The 23220-nt window shown below is 34.5% G+C and overlaps 1 protein-coding gene across 1 annotated transcript in view; it reads right to left on the bottom strand.

Annotated features, from left to right (window-relative positions):
• Positions 1-14746: 14746 nt before the first annotated feature.
• LOC148955217 (uncharacterized) overlaps positions 14747-23220 on the bottom strand; it is a 382412-nt gene continuing 373938 nt past the window's right edge. The window contains exons 19-21 of the mRNA XM_089106626.1: positions 19455-19541; positions 16509-16656; positions 14747-15047 (exon numbers count right to left, since the gene is read on the bottom strand). Coding sequence (XP_088962752.1) covers positions 14928-15047; positions 16509-16656; positions 19455-19541 — 355 coding nt within the window. The 3' untranslated portion in view covers positions 14747-14927. The remainder of the gene's footprint in view (positions 15048-16508; positions 16657-19454; positions 19542-23220) is intronic.

The following is a 23220-nucleotide window of genomic DNA, read 5'->3' as shown; positions in this document are numbered from 1 at the left end:
CTGAAGTTAAAGACAATTTGAAGTTTAATTCTGAGAACCCCATTGATCAGAACAAGATAAACGATATTTAACGATATTCGAAGTTAAATGATACTTAAAGACATTTGAAGATATTTGAAGCTGAAGTTAAAGACAACTTGAAGTTTAATTCTGAGAACACCATCGAGCAGTACAAGATAACGATTTTTAACGAGATTTGAAGTTAAATAATATTTAAATTTGAAGATATTCGAAGCTGAAGTTAAAGACAATTTGAAGTTTAATTCTGAGAATCCCATCGATCAGCACACAATATTTAACAATATTTAAAGTTAAATGATATTTGAAGATGTTTGAAGTTGAATTTAAAGACAATATATTAAAAGAGTCACTATAATATGACGACAACCCGTTTCAAAAGGCACAAATGAACAATTTTACGCGAGAATACATTCTCTATGTGCCTCAAAAATCCTAAAAATGATATGCTGAGAAGAAAAACACAAACACCTGTAGTGGGAAGAATCACTTCCCAGTTGACTATTAGAACGATATTTAACGGTCATTTCCCAGTTGACTATTAGGGAAAACTTACCGTGTAAAGACAACTAGACTCGAACTGTTCCATGAAAAAACCATAACGTAAAGGCTTCAAAATTTTTCGCAAGACAAAAAGAATGAAGGACAATAATTTACAACAGATGGGTGTAGTACACTAAGGACACGAAAAGTGATGAATAGATGTGAAGCTACATGTGGTACTTCCTAATAACGTTGACAATTCAAAAATCCCAATAGTGAAAGTGTCTTAATCTCATCAGTGAATATGGAAAACCAAATACTGTATGTTATAAATCATTCATGTATGTACCACAAGTAGAATTAGGTGTAATATTATCATGTTATTCATTTACCGTAACGTAGATAGTATGTAGTACGTCATATAAACAGGAAAATCAAAAAAAAAAACTAATGCAAAAGTAGAATAGCCCCAACTTCGTTGGAAATGTAAAAGTAATCAGTGCTAGATATAGAAAAAAAATCCTTAGTATAGTAGCTAACCTAGAACCATAAATAATCTTAGTCCTGTAGATGAATTTTAGATAGGGATGTAGAATAAAATAAGAAAAATAATTGAAAAATTTTAAGCACTCCTAATGAGCAGTTACTAATGACGGGACGTCATTAATTGATGGGAAGGGTGATGTGTACCAGGAGTAAAAGGCGATATATTTAAAATACAAGATTCTTTCCTTCTAAAGATGATTCGGGCCGAAATTAAACGTCCCCTAATTGAGTTCAAATACCGCTTCCAAGAGTCTAAAATTTTAATCAGCAAAACGATAAATTGAATTCTAGCTTCAGTCAAACAACGACGCTAGTCGTTCGAATTTCGCTAAGATAATTAGTAGCAAAAAAAATGCTATTCACAACATTTCTAAGAAATTTTAAATGGCAAAAAAACCGTGTGAATGCTTGAATCATCAAAAACATTTAAAAGATACTATTGGACGAGGATTCGCGTCCTTGTGCCACGTGAGCCAATGGCAAGCAGTCCTTACAGCGCAGGACGAAAGAACTGCGTTTGGAAGTGGGTTAGATGTGCTTTTTATTTTTAATCGTAAGCCTGACTTTAGAAGATCTATAGAGATAGTAGTATTAACTCTTTCATCTCGGTCAGCAATATTGTCATTGAAGTGATCCGTTGCTGTACAACTAAGCATGTGAGTTCAATAAATCTATTGTTTTTTTTATCTGCGTTTATTTCATTTATATGTCTGCGTCTAGTCTAATAGTAGATAATTAGTTCGTAAGTCTCCAAGGTAAATGCTCCCAAAGGAATCTGATCTCCAGATAGCTCAAGAAAGAAGAGGCCACATTTATATGTCTACATATTCGATCCTCTCCCATTAATTGAGAGCGGCGCCAGCCTAGTTGACACAATCTCCAGCGCTATAAGCGGCGCTATCGGAGAAATTTCAATTGCCACAAGTAGTAAATCTTTTATCGCTACAAATAATAAATTTTTCCATTACTATCCAAGAAATCTTCTATCGCTACAGTTTGTCTATCTCAATGATGGTGATTGTTGCTTTGTATGTCAGAATCCTTACATTTATATGTGTTTTTGTCTCTCTCACTTCCTCTGCTTATGTGTCTGGGTGGGTGTTTGTTTATCTCAGTGCCTGTCTCTGTCAGTTTGTATGCCTGAATCCATATATTTATATGTGTTTTTGTCTCTCTCACTCTCCTTGCCTATGTGTCTGGGCGGATGTTTGCCTATCTCAATGCCTGTGATTGTTGCTTTGTATGTCAGAATCCTTACATTTATATGTGTTTTTGTCTCTCTCACTTCCTCTGCTCATGTGCCTGGGTGGGTGTTTGCTTATCTCAGTACATGTCTCTGTCGGTTTGTATGCCTGAATCCATATATTTATATGTGTTTTTGTCTCTCTCACTTCCTCTGCTTATGTGTCTGGGCAGGTGTTTGCCTATCTCAATGCCTGTCTTTGTTTGTTTGTGTGTCAGAATCCTTACATTTATATGTGTTTTTGTCTCTCTCACTTTCTCTGCTTATGTGTCTGGGCGCATGTTTGCCTATCTCAATGCCTGTCTTTGTCGGTTTGTATGTCAGAATCAATATATTTGCATGTGTTTCTGTCTCTCTCACTCTCACTGCTTATGTGTCTGGGCGGATGTTTGCTTATCTCAATGCCTGTCTTTGTTTGTTTGTATGTCAGAATCTATATATTAATAGGTGTTTTTGTCTCTCTCACTTCCTCCGTTTATGTGTCTGGGCGGATGTTTGCATATCTCGATCCCTGTCTTTGTCGGTTTGTATGTCAGAATCAATATATTTGCTTGTGTCTCTGTCTCTCTCACTCTCTCTGCTTATGTGTCTGGGTGGATGTTTGCTTATCTCAATGCCTGTCTTTGTCGATTTGTATGTCAGAATCTATATATTTGCATGTGTTTTTGTCTCTCTTACTCTCCTTGCCTATGTGTCTGGGCCAATGTTTGCTTATCTCAATTTCTGTCTTTGTCGATTTGTATGTCAGAATCTATATATTTATATGTGTTTTTGTCTCTTTCACTTTCTCTACTTATGTGTCTGGGTGGGTTTTTGCCTATCTCAATGCCTGTCTCTGTCGGTTTGTATGCCTGAATCTATATATTTATATGTGCTTTTGTCACTCTCGCTCTCCTTGCCTATGTGTCTGGGCCAATGTTCGCTTATCTCAATGCTTGTGATTGTTGCTTTGTATGTCAGAATCCTTACATTTATATGTGTTTTTGTCTCTCTCACTTTCTCGGCTTATGTGTCTGGGCAGGTGTTTGCTTATCTCAGTGCCTATCTCTGTCAGTTTTTATGTCTGAATCCATATATTTATGTGTTTTGTCTCTCTCACTCTCCTTGCCTTTGTGTCTAGGCAGGTGTTTTTCTATCTCAATTATGGTGATTACTGCATTGTATGTCAGAATCCTTACATTTATATTTGTTTTTGTATCTATCGCTTCCTCTGATTATTTGTCTGGGCGGGTGTTTGCTTATCTCAGTACCTGTCTCTGTCGGTTCGTATGACTGAATCCATATATTTATATGTGTTTTTTTCTCACTCACTGCTTCTGCTTATGTGTCTGGGCGAGTGTTTGCCTATCTCAATGCCTGTCTTTGTTGGTTTGTGTGTCAGAATCCTTACATTTATATGTGTTTTTGTCCCCCTCACTTCCTCATTTTATGTGCCTGGGTGGGTGTTTGCCTATCTCAATACCTGTCTCTGTCGGTTTGTATGTCTGAATCAATATATTTGCATGTGTTTTTGTCTCTCTCACTCTCCTTGCCTATGTGTCTGGGTGGATGTTTGCTTACCTCAGTGACTGTTTTGTCGATTTGTATGTCAGAATCTATATATTTATATGTGTTTTTGTCTCCCTCACTTCCTCTTTTTATGTGCCTGGGTGGGTGTTTGCCTATCTCAATGCCTGTCTCTGTTGGTTTGTATGTCTGAATCAATATATTTGCATGTGTTTTGTCTCTCTCACTCTCCTTGCCTATGTGTCTGGGTGGATGTTTGCTTATCTCAGTGACTGTTTTGTCGATTTGTGTGTCAGAATCTATATATTTATATGTGTTTTTATTTCTTTCACTTACTCTGCTTATCACTTTCTTTCACTTTCTCTGTCGGTTTGTATGCTTGAATCCTTACATTTATACGTGTTTTTGTATCTCTCACTTCCTCTGCTTATGTGTCTTGGCGGATGTTTGCCTATCTCAATGCCTAATTTTTTTTTTAATTTCTATATTGTGTATGCAAGAGGTGAATTCAAGAAAGAGTTTATTACTTACTCACAATTTTTTCGTAATCACAAATCCAACAACGGCTGATGATAAACAATTTATTTATTCTAATATATAGATTTTGTCATTGTTATCTGGCGTATCAGACTATAGGTTTCGGTAACGAATGTTAATAAAGAGCTTATTCAATTTGAAACTTAAATTATATCAGTGTTATCAAACGTAGTCTGTCAAAAGACATTGATAAAGAATTTACTCACACTAATACTTAGATTCCGTCAAAGCTATCCCAAGTATCTGTCAATAGATGTTGGTAGAGAATTTATTCATTCTTATACTTAGATTTTCTCTATGTTAACCTATCTATCCGACATACGATGAATACAAATTCCTTTCTTTATATCTCCAATGTTTTGATAAACATTCTAAACGTTTGATATGCTGGCTTGGTCTAAAAATAATGAAAACATTACAATGTAATACATTTAATATTTTTAATGAAATAATGTCATGTAGAATATTAATACAAAAAATATATTGTTATTATACATTATTAATATCAATGAACAACTTTGTACATTTTGAATCTGTTCAATAAAATGGTTCACCGTGTTCTCTCTTGATACTGTAGCTATTGTCTTCTCTTAGTCCGTAATCAGTAGAATAATCATTATTCCATTTTGAGTCATACACAATTTTTACAGGTGTGTCATCGACAGGCTCAATATGCTTTTCGTCTTTGGTATTATTTTATTCATTGACTGTTTGATCAATGGCAGTAAAGTTTGCAGGTACTTTAATACCTTTTTTATTTTTCTAGCAACTTCACTGTCTATTATCACACTATTTTTACACAGGTAACAGTTCCGGTTCGTAGACAAGATATGGTTTATGATATTAGCAGAAGAGTAAGCCTTTCTTTTCGTCTTTGCTTTCATTTGAATGCTAATACCCGAAAGCTGACGATATGGTTTAACACTGGGTAACATGTTACCACAAGCACTAGCAAGAAGATGCCCTTCTTCGTCAACTATTATTTTTATGTTGGCATTCTCTTTGAGTGCAATCATCTCCTGAGATCTCAATCTCGCATATTCACCATCATAAGAGTTGAATTTTTTTGGGTACTCCAAAGAAATTTAATTCCATACTGTCATGACAATGCACGTATACGTTTCCGATGGTGCTACCACTTGTACTTATTTCATAGTTTAAATGCTTCTCCTTGTCAGCATTCAATGCTACAATAACATTATCATGCAAACATCCTTTCTTAGTTGATGGTATTAATGGATTCAACCTACGACCATGTTGTATAACCGTCGGTATGTTTGAAATGACCACTGCACTACTGAAATATTCCAACTCTTGCATTATCAAGGAAAGAAATCCAAAATGAACTTTGAAAAATCAAGAGGATGTAACTTGACAAGGTAAACCACGACAAATCACAACTGAAATATTCTAACTCTTGCATTTCAAGGAAAGAAATCCAAAATGAACTTTGGAAAATCAAGAGAATGTGACTTTAACATGGTAAACCACGATAAAACATAACTGAAGTATTCAAACTCTTAAATTTCAAGACAGAAAATCAAAATAAACTGAAAAATCAAGAGAATGTAACTGTAAAAAGATAAAGCACATGAAAAGAGTACTGATATATTCTATGTCTTGCATTTCAACGATATAAATTCAAAATGAACTTTGAAAAATCAAGAGAATGTAACTGTGATAAAGTAAAGCACAACAAGACACTACTGAAATATTCCAACTCTTACATTTCAACGAAAGAAATTCAAAATGATCTCTGAAAAATCAAGAGAATGTAAATGTGACAAGGTAAACCACGACAAAACACTACTGAAATATTCCAACTCTTGCATTTCAAGGAAAGAAATCCAAAATGACCTTTGAAAAATCAAGAGAGTGTAACTTGGACAAGGTAAACCATGTTAAAATACTATTGGAATATTCCAACTCTTGCATTTTATGAAAGAAATTCAAAATGAACTTTGAAAAGACAAGAGAATGTAACTGTGACATGGTAAACCACGACAAAACACTACTGAAATATTCCAACTCTTGTATTTCACGAGAGAAATTCAAAATGAACTGTGAAAAATCAAGAGAATGTAACTGTGACAAGGTAAAGCACAACAAAACACTACTGAAATATTCAAACTCTTGCATTTCAACGACAGAAATTCAAAATGAACTTTGAAAAATTAAGAGAATGTAACTGTGACAAGGTAAACCACGACAAAACACTACTGAAATAATCCAACTCTTGCATTTCAATGAAAGAAATTCAAAATGAACTTTGAAAAATCAAGAGAATGTAAAAATCCAAAATGAACTCTGAAAAAAAAGTAAAAAAAAAATTAATTAATTAATTTAATTATGTAAATTAATTAATAATAAATTAATTTATGTAAATTAATTAAACAAATTAATTTGCAGACAGAATTTCACAATTTCATATAAAGGAAACGAATCACTACCATGAAAACATCACGCACTCTGAACAGAGATCGGCACGAATTTTCACGGTAGTTGAATCCGGTCATTACACTGTCTGCTTGTATTGGCGGGAGTACTGTCCACTACTTATCATTATAGCTATATGGTGGGACTGTGCGCTTGAAACTGTTATAGCAATATGGGGGGACACCCTCGTTGAAACTGTTGTATCAATACTACTAATGTTAACATTTAGTATTGGTTATTTGGAAGTATACAGACGTTTTCAGGGGAGATTTTTCCTGGTAGAGGGGGGGGGTCGGGGGTTATCTGGGAGGATCTTTCCATGAAGAAAGTTTTCATGGGGGAAGGGACATTGCTATAAAGGGGACGCCAGACTTCCCAGCATTATTTAAAAAAAGATAAGAAATTTAATATAAAAAAACAAGTATTTCAACTGCAACAGCAGCAACATCGAAACTTTAAACGAACAGAAAATATTACATATATGATTGGGTTCACCCCGTAGTCAATGCCTCGCTCGTTCAGCCAAAGATTTTTTAGTACTTTTATAAGAGCTATTTATTCTAATTAACGGCCTTTGTGATTAAGCGGTCATTTTTAAAGAATTGGAACAAAATTCGAACTTTCGCTTCAAGAGCAAGGTATTGACTAAGGGGCGAACCCCATAATAAACGTATTAAAAATATATGAATATAGAAGTTCATTACGTAAGTTAATTCGTAAGATACGTATATTTATTAGTAATAAAAACGTTCGTAAATAAAATTAAATAAGTTTCGAGAAAGCCATTTAACTAAATAAAAGTAAATTAATATGAAAATTTTGTTTTAATTATTCATGTACGGTGAGCCAAGATCAAAACCGGTATTAATTTAAAAACATTCAAAAATTAAAAAAAAAAAACAGGTTTTTTTAAACTGAAAGTAAGGAGCGACATTAAAACTTAAAACGAACAGAAATTATTCCGTATATGAAAGGGACTGTCCCCTCCTCAACGTCTCGCTCTTTACGCTAAAGTTTGACTCTGTCTCACAACTTTATTTTTTAAAACAATAAAAAGCTTTAGCTTGAAGAGCAAGGCGTTGAGGAGGGGACAGTCCCTTTCATATGCGGACTAATTTCTGTTTGTTTTAAGTTTTAATGTCGCTCCTTACTTTCAGTTAAAAAAAAACTTGTTTTCTTTTATGTCTGGAACAAAATCCAATTAGCATTTAGGGATGAACTAATATCCTTGTCCGCAGTGAAAGTAGACTTGCATTACATAATGACGGATCAGTGAGTAAAAGCTTATAGTTGGAAGCAATTTTTTTCGTATTTCAATCCAAATTTTATAAATTTATGTATCTTGTAATATAGGTACTGTACTGTATCAAAGCAATTACCTCACCGAGTCTTACAAATTGTCACATAAAATTGAAATAATGATGACTCTCTTGAAACAATCCTTTTAGATATGTAAGGATTATTAACTGTCTAATTCCAACAAACCTAGTTGAAATTTAGCTTAAGTTAAAGACTCAATATTGATATTTTGTTGTTATTTAATTCAAATATTGCAGGAAGGTTCCCTGTGTTAACCTTTTAAAGTGTCTCAGTATTAGGCAAAACATCATATAAGCAATGTCATTTACGTTAGGGTGTTTGAAGGTTAGGGTGCAGAGTTATGTGAACTTAGAGTCTTCGAGGGGCGATTCTGGAAGAGAGTCACATAAACTTTGACTCTTTGATAGATACCACGATGACGCTGGAACTGGAAAAATTCTCTCTTGAAAAGACTCCATATAGTATACGTTCTGAGAAAGACGGTTGGTCCCATGTTCGGCTAATGAAAAAAAGTAAGCCATTAAAAGTATTACTGGACAATATCAGCTTATTTTATTTCTTTTATAGGAAAACGACCTCACCTCTAATGGGGTGTTGCTGGTAATTGAAATAAGCTAGCAGAACTATTCAGCATAAAAGAGTTTAGAATTTGACCAAGGACAATAAATTTATATTTGTAAAGGAAGGGATTGTAACAAACAAAGCTGAAGCATAAATCTAATTATTAGGTCCTTAATAGATTACTGGGAATCTGTAAGGGAGCTGATAAAGGCTTATTGATCTGAACGTAGCCCCCGGTGTACCTCTGCTGACACAGTAGATTGATCTCTGCTTGGCAACATGAGGCTTGAGGTTCAATCCCAGCTGCCACAGGGTCAATGCAAGGACGTATTGTGTCGAGAAGCGTTGTTTTCCCATGTACTAGACATCCTTTGGTTGAAATAACCAGGGCTCGCTGTAATTATTTTCAGGATAGACTTAGAGGCCTGGTAAAAGTGAAGTTTAGAGGTTGGAGGGAAAAGAGGTCGTATTCTAGGCGTCAGATTGGTACTTTTTTTTTTTTAGGAAGTGTTTTAGTTAGCATAGGGGGATTACTGGTAGAAATTTAGGTGCGTGGATTTGCTTTATATAATTTCGTCAGATGTATTTAAGCTCAGAAGGAATGAAGAGTTCTTGTTAACTTTATGCTTTGACCCTACAATAAGTAGCTTCTAGTTAGGCACGTCTTTGTATTTCAGAATCCAAACGCACCGCCTACGAAGACATATATAGGCCATACGGTACCAGGTACCAGGAGGTATGTTCTAGCTACCTGTACAGTAACAAGGCTTTTCGTAAAGATAATATAACACAATTATCACCAAAATTGTTAACCATTACACACATTTAGAGATGTCTAGAGAAATAAAGGTCCAAAGTGCTCCAAATATCTCTTACTTCGTCATTCACGATATTTCTTTTCCGTAAGACAGCCGAGAAGAAATCCTCATGTGGTTTAGAATTGGAACTTTTTTGCATCGAGCCGGGACTTCGGTCTTTTATCAACTGGTTCAGGACTTAGCTTGTTATGAAGTGAGATTGAGCGTCCTTGTAGTATTCTGGTTTAAACAAACTGCATTTTTGCTAACTTTTTTCTAAAATCGTGATAGTAGAGGTAGGGGTATGGAGAGATCATTCGCCAAACTTCTACCTTCAACACTACAAATTGAATTCCCTTTGTGTGATTTTGGTTTTAACAAGGTGAAAGATGCCAACAGTTTCTACTAAAATATATCGGCGAAGAAAGGCCTCTTAATTTCAAGCCCTTGCCATGGGGATTGGGGATCTTGCCCCATCTGGTGACACATTCCTTGAATTTTCGACGAATCTTTTGAAATTATTCTCTCGAAATTGTATTGTGCACCCTGGTGGGAGGGGCCTGGGAAAGGTATGGAAGTGGCCTGTTTCCCTCCAATCGCTTTTAGCTATTGAAAAATGACAAAAGAATATCTAATCGCCGGATAAAAGAAACCAAAAATGACCATCCCTTTCATAATAAGTAGTCTGAAAAAAGAGAAATGCTGCATATAAAAATTGAACAATTGGAAATATAAGAAAAACGGTATAATATTTTAAATTAGACGGTGGAAAAATCGTTTTTTCCCCACTGTCTTATTTACAATATTATACTCATTTTTCTATATTTTCATTTTAAATTTGTAAATGGAAAGGAAGTTGTAAATAAAAAGTGTGGTCTAAGAAACTGTTTAAGAAATAATGTATGTCTGACACATCGCTGTCTACTTAGTCAGCAATACCGAGTTGACTCTCCAACCAATTTTTAATACCCTCTGTCTATTTCAGCGTACCTGTACGAGACGATATACACAGCAGGGTTGCCAACTTGCACACTTTTCGTGTGAAATGCAATCTTTTTATTTTCGTTGCACTCTTTCACACCACGGACTGGATTTGCACTCTTTTTGCCCATTATTTGCTCTTTGCACTCTTTTCTGCACACTTTTATGAAATGATGATAAAAAAGTATTAAGCGATATAAAAAATTAAAATTAAATTATTTAAGTGCAAAAGATAAAACAGCTAGTTGGTATGATCTCTGTTATCTATGCCTGGGCCATCCTCCCGGCATCTTTCTCGCTTTTCGACCATTTACCAAGAAGTAGATCAAAGCATAGATAACCAGCGAAAACGTGGTAAATTCAAATCAAGTTTTATTTAAGGAAGTTGAAAGCTGTTGGGCAAAACTGTTCTTCATGGAAATGTAAAAGAAGTATGATACATGGAGTAATGCGATGTAGAAGCAATAACCAAAATAAAAGTACTAAAGTTTAATTTCAAACTGATAAAATTCTGTAAAAACTTTAGGCCTGTGCACCATTTTAAAGCGTGAGTGACCCATATCTTCTTGTGATAGACATTTTTTTCTGAAACCCATACTATCAAAATGATATAAAAGGGTAAATTAGGAAAATATGGGGTTGCCTAAAATTGTAGTTTAAACGTTAGACACTTCTTGATATCTGGGAAAGCTGTTGAGTCAGGTGAATGACACTTTCAGAAATGATTGCAGGGCCAAAAAAATTCGAGCCAGTTGGAAATGACAATGAAAAATGGGCAAATATTGAGCAGTACATATTTTTAACCTATGAATAAAGTGAACATATCACTCGATGCCTTTTCTTATGTTCTTTCCGAATATAATAATCGTTTTTGGCGTAAATTCACTTCGCCCCACCCAAATATATCAATTCAGGGTGTATATTTGCACATTGGGGTGGGGGTAAGGCTCAAACTTACCTCTACAGTCATAATTGCACCCTGAATCTAAATTTAACATTATTTGGCGTCAGAAATGACCTTTACAAGCCCCCCCCTAATGAGTAAATATATACCTTAGGGGTTGGAAGTAAAATGAATTCACGCCGAAAGCAATTAGTATATTTGGAAAGAACATAAGAAAAGGCATCGAGTGGTATGTTTACTTTATTCATAGGTCAATAGTATCAACTGCTTAATATTCACCAAAAATTGAGCAACATGGCACCAAAAAGACAGATATGGTATACTAAAAAAAATAATCCTTTTCTGTGGATACTTGAATTACGCGGGCCTATCTTAGGTTTGATAAGATTTTTGAAGACTTAAAATTGCAGTTTCGGGAGGGGGCAAACTGTGACCATATTAAAACTTAAAACGAACAGCAATTACCACGTATTTAAAGAGGGCTGCCCCCTCCTCAACACCTCGCTTTTCACGCTAGTTTATTAGTGCTTTTAAAAAAGCTTCTTATTGTTCTACTTAAACGACCCCTGTGTTTCAGGAGTCTTTTTTAAAGAATTGAGACAAAATTCAAACTTTAGCGTGAAGAGTGAGGTGTTGAGGAACAGGAAACCCCTTTCATATACGTTGTAGTTTTGTTCGGTCGAAGTTTTAATTTTGTTCCTTACTTTCAATTGAGAAATTTTTTATTTTTTTTTTAATTTCTGACCGTTTTTAAATGATACCGGGACTTAGCTTACTGTAAAGTGTGTTATAAAGACATAATCGGATGTGTGGCAAACATGAGGCGCCATCTTAGAACGAACTTCCACAAGAGCAGGGTTCAGAACAGTCAGACATCAATAATGTAGCATGAAGACCTTCCCCAAAAATCATATGCTGGGTCTATAATTTAAGCCAGCTTGAAGCTTACGTCGTGGGTCGTCTGGGTAGACATTCCCATTACGAAAACGGACACTTTAATACCAGTCCTGAAGAATGCTTTTAGAGACTCAGAACTTTGTAAAAGTTTCAGTCGGGCAGAAATAAAACTAGTGGGATAATTAGACACGTTATTGTTCCAGCAGAAAGAGATGTGCTTTCTTTTGAACTGATGAAAGCTTCTATCTCTTTAGTAGGTGACGAATCTACCGTTAAATCTTTGCAAAAGGTCTTGGTCCTTATAGCAAAGCACAAAGACTCCTAAGATATGGCCCGATAAGACCTTCTGGGGTTTTTGCCAGTAAGTGATGACAGTTCAGATGGGCAAAAAACGTCTAATATTTGGACATTTAGAAACCCTAGGAGTACCATTACCAATTAGATGGCGATTGCCTTTGACAATGCCGGAGTTAACATTGGACATCAAAAAGGATTTGGTGTGCCGTTAAAAGAATATGGGCCAGATTTGCTTGTGCTAGGCTGCACTAGCTGTTCCCTTGCTCTCTGTTCTGTATATGCAGCGAAGAAGTTGCCAGATGGAATTGAAATTTTTATTCGTGACGTAGTTGCATATGTGGCAAATACCCCAAAATGACAGGATGAACTAAAGATCTGCCAAAATTTCCGTCATGTGAAAAACCATAAACTTTTGCAGACTTCAAGTATGCAATGGCTCACCCTTGAAGCTTCCGTTGAGCGGATCCTTGAGCAGTGGAACTCACTTCTTTTATTCTTTACCAACCATGGAGAAGGTGACTCCGCTGGAGATAGAGGAGCCAAAAAAAGGCTAATAAGATTCTTGCTTTTATGCGTCATTCATCTGGAAAGTTACTTATTATTTTCTTTCATTTGTCTTACAAAAGATCAATGCATTAAACAAAGAGTTTCAAGATGACGGAACACGGATTCACAGGCTTTAGGAAATTTTGCGACAGACGTATCTGTTGCTCCTCAAGTACTTTGTCAAAAATGAAGAAATAGGGCGCGTACAAGATCTATTTAAAGTTCGGTTGAGCCCAGCTCATTTTCTTGCAATTGATTGTATAAAGTTGGCACCAAATGCACTGTGCCTAATGAGAAGCCTACAAAACTCTAGTCTATTGAGTGCTCATCAGGTTCACAGAATCCAGATGAGCTGTCTGATTTTTTTTGGAATTGTGCTCACAAATGAGCAAATGGAGTGACTACAATGACCTAACGTTGGAAAATCTCGAATGCTTAATATGGAAGCAGTAACAAAACGAATTTATCATCCTTCAAAAGAGCACATAAAATTGCGTGTTTATTGCATTTTTATTTGCATTTTATCACGAGGTGCCTCAGTGTCACCCAGCAATTTTGGAAACCGTTGAAGTGGAAGCACAAGAGTGTCCACATCTCCAGATACTACCTCATCTGGAGACGTAGACTCTCTTGTGTATTTTCTTCAACGGTGTCGGAAACCGTTGAAGAAGAGACACAAAGGTGTCCACATATCCAGATTTTGCCACATCTGGAGATGTGGAAACTCTTGTGCCTCTTATTCAACGGTTTCCGAATTTGCTGGGTGACGCTGAGGCACAACATAATAAAATGCAAATAAAAATGCAATAAACACGCAATTTTGTGTGTTGTTTTGAAGGATAATAAATCCGTTTTGTTCCTGCTTCCATTTTTTTACGCTGTGCTAGGGTTTGGTACTTGACTTGACTGCAGTGAAGTCAGCTATAGTTCACGACTAGTTACTTGGACCTCTTATATTCCTTTCAAAACGTTTGAGTAAAATGGAGACAAAACTTTAACTAAACATTGGACGCAGTCAACAATAGTTCAGTTAAAGATCTAAGCAATCAAAATAAACACCTGCAAATTTCATCCAGTGCATTATCTTTTAAGCTAAAAAAAAGAATGTTGATCATTATCTAACTTATTATTTAGAGGCTGATTTCTTAACTTTATTTTAACTACAATTGAAAAATTTAAAAATAATATGTTTATCGACCGAAGGATAACTGATAATTATGTGTAAATGGCGGAAGAATGGTCATAACAGTGAAAGAGGGTGCGCGCGGCGGAAAATTTTTGACTTGCACACACTTTTAACAACTTGCACTCTTTTTTGGCCTTGATTTGCACTCTTGACGTCGGCAGTTGGCAACCCTGATTCACAGTAATATAATGGTTGCAGTAAGAGCAAAGATAAATATTTTATCCTTCCATCTTGTTTAATATGACAAAAAAAGAAAGAAAACATAAGAAAAATAAATAAATCCTGTAACGTTAATTCAAGATAAAGCTATTCGTACGGTTTTATAGACCTCGTTTTTCGAAGATTTTTTTTTTATCCAACTATTTTTTTTTCTATTTCTTCGAGTACCGAGTATTGAGTACGTACCTGAGTATCTTCTGAACGAACTTGATCAAAAAGAAAGGATTTATTTTTAATGTGACGTTAGTTGTATTGTTTTATAGTCCACATTTCCCCGAGAACTGCTTTATTAGATTAAAATATATCTTTAAGTACCAATATAACAAGTATAAAAATCACTAAGAGCACAATTGATTTGTAAGAGACACTAAGAGCACCAAGAGACACTAAACTAGAAGTAGTGAAACACATGACTTTTTGCAGTCTGACAAGAATATAAAAGGAACAAAATTATAAAAAGTCGTTCTGAATTTTAGAACTGTCTAAGTCTGTTTCAAAAACTTCTGGCTCGGCATCAAATCGAACCCCACCTTTCTTCTCTTTTCCTTCGTCGTCATCAAGCATTGAGTTCTTAAAAAGAGAGAAGAATCATGCAAAATAAACACACAACCATGAAAAAAGCTCAAGTAATAAAATCAAACATCTATATCACAACATTTACTTTATATTCTAACATATCTGAATATGAACATATCAACAGATCTGCGGGTCGTTGATATCAATATATATCGTTGTAAACAACACATATAATTTTCTTTATTCGTCCATTTTATGGACGTATCAAAAGGCTATATAAGATCATTTGGATTTAAAGAAGCTATTAGTTTAATTATTGCTACACAAGTATTTCCTAAGCCAACGGCACTGAATATTTCCTAGGCCAACGGCACTATTTATATATACCAAAATTTTACAACTGAGTAGCAAAGCTGAACGAGAAAACAAAAAACTGACTAGTTTTTTTTTCTGTTGAGCTCTATCAAAAATTATCTCTTTAATATCTTCTCATTTTCGACACCAGTCTCTTTAATCATAAAAATCCTCTTGACCATATTCATAGGTGTCTTCTTATATTGACATCCAGCCGATTCTTATCATGAACTAAGCAACGTGATCATTGTCCTCAATCATTATAAACTAAACTCAACCCTAATAAAATGTGACTCACAGACACCTCTCTTTCCCAGTTCAACATCAAACAACTAAAACTCGACCTCCCACAGCTCAACTCTATATAACGACCTTGTATAAAGAGAAATATGACATAAAAAAGTCATTAGCACCTTATTTTTACATTTATTCAGTGGTTAAGTGTTAGTGTATTTTCGTAAAGTTTTGTAAAAATGTAATTATTCAAATCATCAGTTTTTTTACTTCTATTCCATCTCTATTTCTATTTAAATTGTAAAATATATTTCAAAGCAGAGTCAACAGATTTGGGATGATAATAGTAACTTTGAGAAAAATCTGAATGAGGTATTTTCTAGAAAAACAATGGATTTCTTTTTAAGTAAAAGATGCATGCCAATTTCGTTAGATTGAATTTAGAGAAATCGTCTTTTGAAAACAACTTCCCCGATTCGAGCAATGCGAGATGATCTTTAAGGACACTGTTCTAGACTCTGTCGCCACAAAAACTGCTTAAGAAACTTACAGGCAAATTAATAGAACAAAAGGCCGCTTGTTGAATCTTAATAAAAACTATTAAAATAAAAATTGCTTCTATTTTTGAATGCAGGAGCTTCATTTCCAGTTCTAGCTTGAGTTTCTATTGGGATTTGAACTAATTTATTGAAATATCCTTACTTTTATGACCGTATTTTTTCTCCAGTCTTAGGCAGTGGTGTTCGAAGATAGAACACATTTGAAAAAGAAGATAGACATACAACATTGAAAAAATATGTCGGTTCTTTTTTTGGGGTAAGGGATTATGTGTCAGAATATAGTGTAAAGACTTTGGTCTTTAAAATATACACGCCATTTGTTGTATCTTGGTTACATTCTTGATTTTCAAAACTTAAAGAAGCTTACCTTAATCGCACTTTTAACTGGACGTGGAGTTTCGGGAGCACTGTTGTCTAGATCTGTAACCTCGATAGCTGGGGTGTCAGGGGAAGTTTTGGTTGATTTTTGAAAGTCGTCGTTAGAGTTTTCGAAGCTTGGGTTCGTGAATTCGATGCTGTAAATATAATACATTATGTTGCTGAACAAGAAAGTAACGTATTAGACAACACATTTATCGCGTAAACTTAACTCTTATTTTGACATGCAAGTGGTATTAAGTAACATTATTTGAAGAAAATATGAAAAAAATAAAATAAATGAATCTAACGTTTGTAGCCCTTTTTTACTTCAAAGTTAGAGTCAGCAAAGATATATCATACTTTGGTAGGATATTTAGTTTTTGATTCTTAGTGTATTTTCATAATGTTCTGTCTAAATTCCAGTCTTCAGTTTTTTAATTTTTTTTTACTCTTTCTTGGCGTTTGTTTCTATTTAAATTGTAAAATCAATTTCAAAGCAGAGTCAACAGACCAAAATTCTTTATTATTTGGTAACCTTTAATTTGCGTGCTGAAACAAAATGCGACGTTTTCTTTTTGTTTGTAAAACAAGATTATGCTTTTAATTTAGAATGTTTTTCTCTTCAATATTGCAAAGAATAAAGGCTAATTTATCAGGTTGGATAGAATCTTGATAGAAAATTATACTAAGGATTGAATTATTTTGCGAAATTTTGTACTTTCTTTTTCAAGGTTTTGAACATCCCAAGCTTAAATTTTATTTTTAACTATGGCAGCAAGTAAACTTTAGGAATCACAAAATCAGCATAAAATATTGTAAGGAAGTCTTATTTTTGTGTAAATTTAGTAACTCAATTTCAGTAAAAGTTGGAATCCCCTTTGCTCCAATAGATCAGAAATAAACCCACTATTTCAAATTAGCCTAAATTTGAAAATACCTTCGCTTTGTATACCTAGTCGTAAATCTTGAAGTGAAGTTTCTTTGTTTAAGTATTGAACAACATTTAAACCCATAATAAATAGTTGAATACCCAATCCAGACCAGTTTTGTATAAAAAAAAGGTGATTATGGTAAAGTCTTACGACATTTCAAGCTTCTAGAATCAATTCCCAAATTACTGGAAAAAACTACCTTTTAACAGAAAGTTGGGGATTGGCTAAAAGGACGGGCCAGAAAAGTCGCAAAGCGAATCAAAATTAAGTACCAAATTGAATAAAATGTATGGATCGGAGAGAAATCAGGGTTATCTTGTGAGGAGAGCAGACTAGATAGTAAAATTCGGTAAGCAGTCTTTTTAACTAATTATGGCAAGCACCTGCCTTGTCCCAATTTCTTTAAATGTAAAGTTAAAATAATGATATAAAACCTGTTCATTACTTGGTCTAAACCCAAAATATCCTGTATCTGTGCTGAATTAAGCCACTTTTGGCCCAAACTTTAGTTAGAGCGGCATTTTCCCTTTTTTGGATATTTGCTTGGTTGATTTATTAAAAGTGAATCTTACGGATAATCAAGGTAGCCCCTTGGATTTATTCTGATTAATTGAGAGATGACGTGATCTAATTAAAATTAGTTAGATTATAGCAATGGGCGGTGATAATCCTTGTAAATAACTCAATATTCTCGTTAGATTTTTATTTCATTTGGTTGTGGGTCTCATAATTTCGACTTTATATATCCTTTTGGTTAAGGCCGGGTGTGTAAGGGATAAAATACTCTACGATTAATTAAATTTAAGAACTCAAGTAAGAGTCTTCCCAGAAGCACATAATTGGTGGGACAAACTTAGAATAACCTAGGATTTAAGGTAGGAAGACCCACAACAGAGAGTAGAAATTGTTGGATGTATGCTTTTTTCCAATTTACTATTTCATGGAACTAAAACAGTATATGTAAAATAAGTCACACATAGAAATTGGAATTCCCTAGACTATAGTTTTGCTTCTTTTCTTGTGGATTCTCTAACGGTTTTATGGAGGAGAGTCTTATCCCCTTTTTGCTCGTTTTTTCAACTCCCTAATCCTGTACTAGCCTTAGATATAGCTAGGTGGTCTGGATGTTATACAGAGATATTAGGGAAAAGGGAATAATATTGTAAAACGAAGAATTTTAAGTTCCTTTCTGTCGAGGAAAATTCAATCAAGGATCTTTCCTATTGAAGTTTAAGATTTACCCGAGGTCCAAGGAATACTAGCTCCTTTCACAAGAAATAATTGGAAAATACCTTGTTTTGGGTGACTGAGAATTTGTGTCTAATCAATGTGGTTATTCCAAGTTTTTTGCCCACCTTAGAAGCCTTTGATCTACTTTCTTGAAGTACCTTAACTAATCAAATAAGACTCGTAATATTGGTGCTTCCATTTCTAACCAAATTAGCAGAATTTACCTAATTTGATATTTTAGACTTAAAGATTCTAATACCACAGATCCAACCCTTAACTAGCCATATAAGTATAATTCATTCGATTAACATTTCAGTAGCCCTAAACTTAAAATAATTCTTTTCACGGTGAGCTGCGCTTGGACAACAGAGGCAATCTCCTGTTACGACAGACACACACACAATATAAGACTATTCAACTCTGAAGAGAGCCACAGGAAGGTTTATAATAATTTGAATTACAAAGTTTTCTCCTCTTTTATTGAATTTAATAATAAAATCAAGTTGTCACCGAATTTTGAGTACGAAAGAACAAAATCGCCTGTGACTATCACGCTACCAATTTATTGATTATTCCTTTAAGTACTCTGGGTAAAAAGGTTTATAAATAGAATTTGATAAGTTCAGAAAGAGCGTTTAAAAGGAGAAGTTTACCCAGAGCCTGCTTAAAGGAAAAATCAGACTTAGTTTCTAGTACTAAAAATAGGGAAATCTTACAATAGTTAAGGCTTAAAAAAGTCAAATAGTTAGAGAATACAGCCTGGAAAATAACTTGAAATGATAAATACTTACAAATCCGGTGTAAAACTCGGGGTCTTCTTTGGCTCTGACTGAAAGATCTGCGAATCTCCGAATTTCTTCTCATCAATTCTAGGCATTCTACAACAAAAACAACAAATTGGTTGACCGGTTTAATTTTCATAAACCACCGAAAGTATATTTCAAGGGTTTCTTGTAGTATTGGAGTATATATTATTACAGCATTGGATTTGTGTCAACTGAACTCTTTTGCTATGGGCAACTTGTCCACTTGCAACCTTTCCCCACCACATTTTTTCACCTGACAAAGGCTATCAGCTCCCCTCCAAAAGTGTAAGAAAAAGCTTAGAAGTTTAACACATAGGATGAGCTCCTTAGGTACTTCAGTATAAGACCCAGTAGAAGAAAAAAACTGCAGCAAAACAACAATGGTTACCAAAATATGACGAAAATCAAGCTCAGTTAAAACTGCAACTATTCTGTCAAATGCATCCTTTTCATTACAAGAAAAAACAGTGAAAAAGAAAAAAGCGAGAGAATACGAAAGCACAAAACATTTAAAGAAAAATCCAACCCCAACGAAATATGAAAACTGTAAGGAAAATGTAGTTTTTATTGTTTAGGAACTAAAGTGCTATTTAGGAGCTATATGCTGCTTCCTATAGATTTGGTGTTTCAATTCTTGTAATTTTTATCTTATCTGGATAAGACTTCCGTCCTTTTCTTTTCTTGTTTTTTTTACTCGATCTAAAGTGAAGCTTTATTTAACATATCTGTGTTTTTTTTAAACATTTTTCAATGGATTTGAGTGTTACCGTTTCGTCTTTATTTTGTTGTTTTATAGCTACTACACATCAATTTAAATTTGATTTGAATCTAAAAGTAATTTAGTCGATCTTTTGAACTAAACCTCAAAGATTTCTTAAGCCAGTGGCATTAGGTGACTGCAGTGGAAGATTTACTCATAGAATAAAGACTGGTGTAAGAATTTCTAGCTCAAAGGAGAAAAAACTATTGCATCTCATTACTTTAAAAAACTTGAAATAAAAAGAAAATCCAGAGTTTTATTACCTTTTGAACATTAAAATTAAACTGATGTTCTGATCCTTCTTGTCAGAAACCTTGTCAAAGGAAAACAGTGGAGACCAAGTACTGACGAGTTCAATTTGTTCGCTTCGGTCACACAGAAAAAATTTGAGAGGAAAAATTTGACGGCCTAGTTTCAGATGTCAAATATAGATATAACCCTACTGCAGAATGTTTCCTTAAAGTTGCAAACCTATCAGAGACAGAAAAAAAAAACTTTTCAAGAGACTGAAAAGTTGGACACAATTTTGGTATCATGAACTGATGCAGCAAAAATAATTTTCAAGTGTGCTTTCTGTATAAGGGTCCACCCAATTAAGAAACATAAGAATGCCATTTTAAAGCTAATCTGAGACAAAACATATAAGGCAGATTAGAAATACCTGTATTTGGCTCTCTTCCGTTCCCTTCTCCTCCCTGAAAATAAAATAAGAAGTATCCTCGAATCCTAACCTAACACTGCAAAAGTTTCAGCTCATCCCCATCTTTTCAGAGAATGTTGCAGACAAACTGTTTTAATAGTCTGGATAAATAGTTTCGATACACCTCAGCTCCTCCTCCAAGGAAAAATCCCAGGTACATTCGACCCTCAAATACCCCTGTAAATTAAAACTTGATTCCAAAAGTTGTCCCCGAGATAATGTAGATACGCTGTTTGATAACCTGGTTGTGTATGTTTTTCTTTGGTCTATATCACTACATAACTGGGAATAGATTATCGTTCAACAGGGGCTCCTTGTGCAATAAATTTCAAACAGATTGGAGACTAAATGCTTAGATTATTCCTCTCTGCCTCTACCCCGATCTAAAATTTAAGGTCCACTTGTCCTAAATACTCCTTAAAGATTCAAATTGGTCCCTTAAGTCGTTCCTAGAATACTTTAGATATGCTATTTTGATCACCTGACAACACATAATGTATTTTGACATAACAGGCTATTTAAATTTAAATAGATTGTAGGTCCAATAAAAGCCTGTAGAAAAAAGGTTAGGGGGGTCCAAGAAGAGAAAGTAGTTTTTGGCCCTCCCTGCTCAGTCCCCCAAATTAAAACCTTAGAATTACTTGCTCCCCTATCACTCTTTGAAAGTTTCAACTTAGTAAACCACGTCATTCCAGAATATCAAAATACCCTATTTTGACAACTTTGTTCCACATAGAACCTTTGATTGGCCGCGCTATTAGGACACCATTAGATCCAAATTCTCATAGGGATTTATACTTCAAAAACCTTCAGCTGGATCTGAGACATAAAATTTTTACCCACTGCCTCACATCCAATACAAAATTTGACCTTCCCCTATCCCTTCCCATGTTCTTCTCGTACAGCAACTGAATATTTCTACTCCGCACCCTGACTTTTGATTCCCTAAGAGCTCTGAAATTAAGGAAGACGTTGATTTTCTATAAACTAGAAGCTTTTAGTCGAAATCTTAAAGTTAAGTCTTGGGACTTTAAAATTATGAATAAATTTGAATTTCTCTGTTTAGCTATCGACATATGAAAATCTGAAGTCCTAAAAACCTGAAATTGGAAAAAAGCTAAATTTATTGAATGTGAATGGTTTATCTGTCGAAATCCGGTAATTAAAAGTACGTAAAAAAAATTTCCGAAATGTGAAAAAGAGTGTGGATTTCGTGAAAAGTGAATAACTTAGTTGTCGACATCTTTAAAATAAAAGTATTAAAGCTCTGTCAATGTGGTATAACTTGAATTTCTTGGGATATGAAAAGTTTAGTTGTAAACTCTCACAACTCTGAAACTGAGAAAGACATAAATTTCTTGAAATGTAAAGGATTTAGTTATCAAAACCTGACAAATAAAGGTCTTAGAGGCTTTAAAGTTTGAAATTTGTTAAGATTCTTAAAATGTGAAACCTTTTCGATGCCAAATAGTTAAAAAAAAGTCAAAAATGTGAAATTTTGATTCCATCGCTCAGTGCACCATATCCACCCAAGCAAGCTTAGAGGTTGTGTGTGTGTGTGTGAAAAATCAGAATCTTAATTCATGCAGTATTTGGTGGATTGAAAGGTCGTTCCCTATTAATTCAAATCCTGGGAGACCAAAAATGATATCAAAATGAAAAATTCCATCACTTAGTATCCCATTTACAACCTAGGGGAGGTCAGAAGGGGTACAAATATCATTTGTGGTATTATAATAATATAGTAAATATGGGAGATCGGGGCAATATGGATACTTGGGTAATACGGAGAACCATTCCTATGCACTCCAGGTGACTCTGGGTTAAAATCCATCATAGCCAAAATGGGTAGCGTTAATGATAGAGACACGTGGTAAGTGACTTCTCTTGCTTGGAATATACATCTATTTCTGAGAGTATAAATTTGGAATTTTCAAAGGTGAAGTAAATTTCTTTGTTTTAACTTAATTAGAATTACCAGGAAGTAGTACTTAGTTTCACATTGTGTTTAAGCTAAGTTCAAGAGAGTACTGCTTAGGTTAGGAATTGGATACTTACAATTTGAAGTGGCACTTCATTGAAATGATTAGTTTTATTTTTTTTTATTTTAACTGATTAAGAGGCAATATGGACACCAATGACCAAGGTAATATGGACAAGGGTGTCTCTGATGCTCCACTCGTGGGAAAATCTGCTCCACATCTAGATAATAATAACTAATTCTGTTTCAGGTGGCAAGAACTTATATAAGAAAGTCAACCAGGGACTTAAATCTTAAGTGCTATTGAAGA

The sequence above is a fragment of the Artemia sp. Qi Xiang Cuo genome, chromosome 2 (assembly GCF_049724085.1).
Source record: "Artemia sp. Qi Xiang Cuo chromosome 2, ASM4972408v1, whole genome shotgun sequence".
Taxonomy (NCBI): Eukaryota; Metazoa; Arthropoda; class Branchiopoda; order Anostraca; family Artemiidae; genus Artemia; species Artemia sp. Qi Xiang Cuo.
The sequence above is the reverse complement of the archived record's forward strand: the minus strand, read 5'-3'. Positions and strand labels throughout refer to the sequence as shown.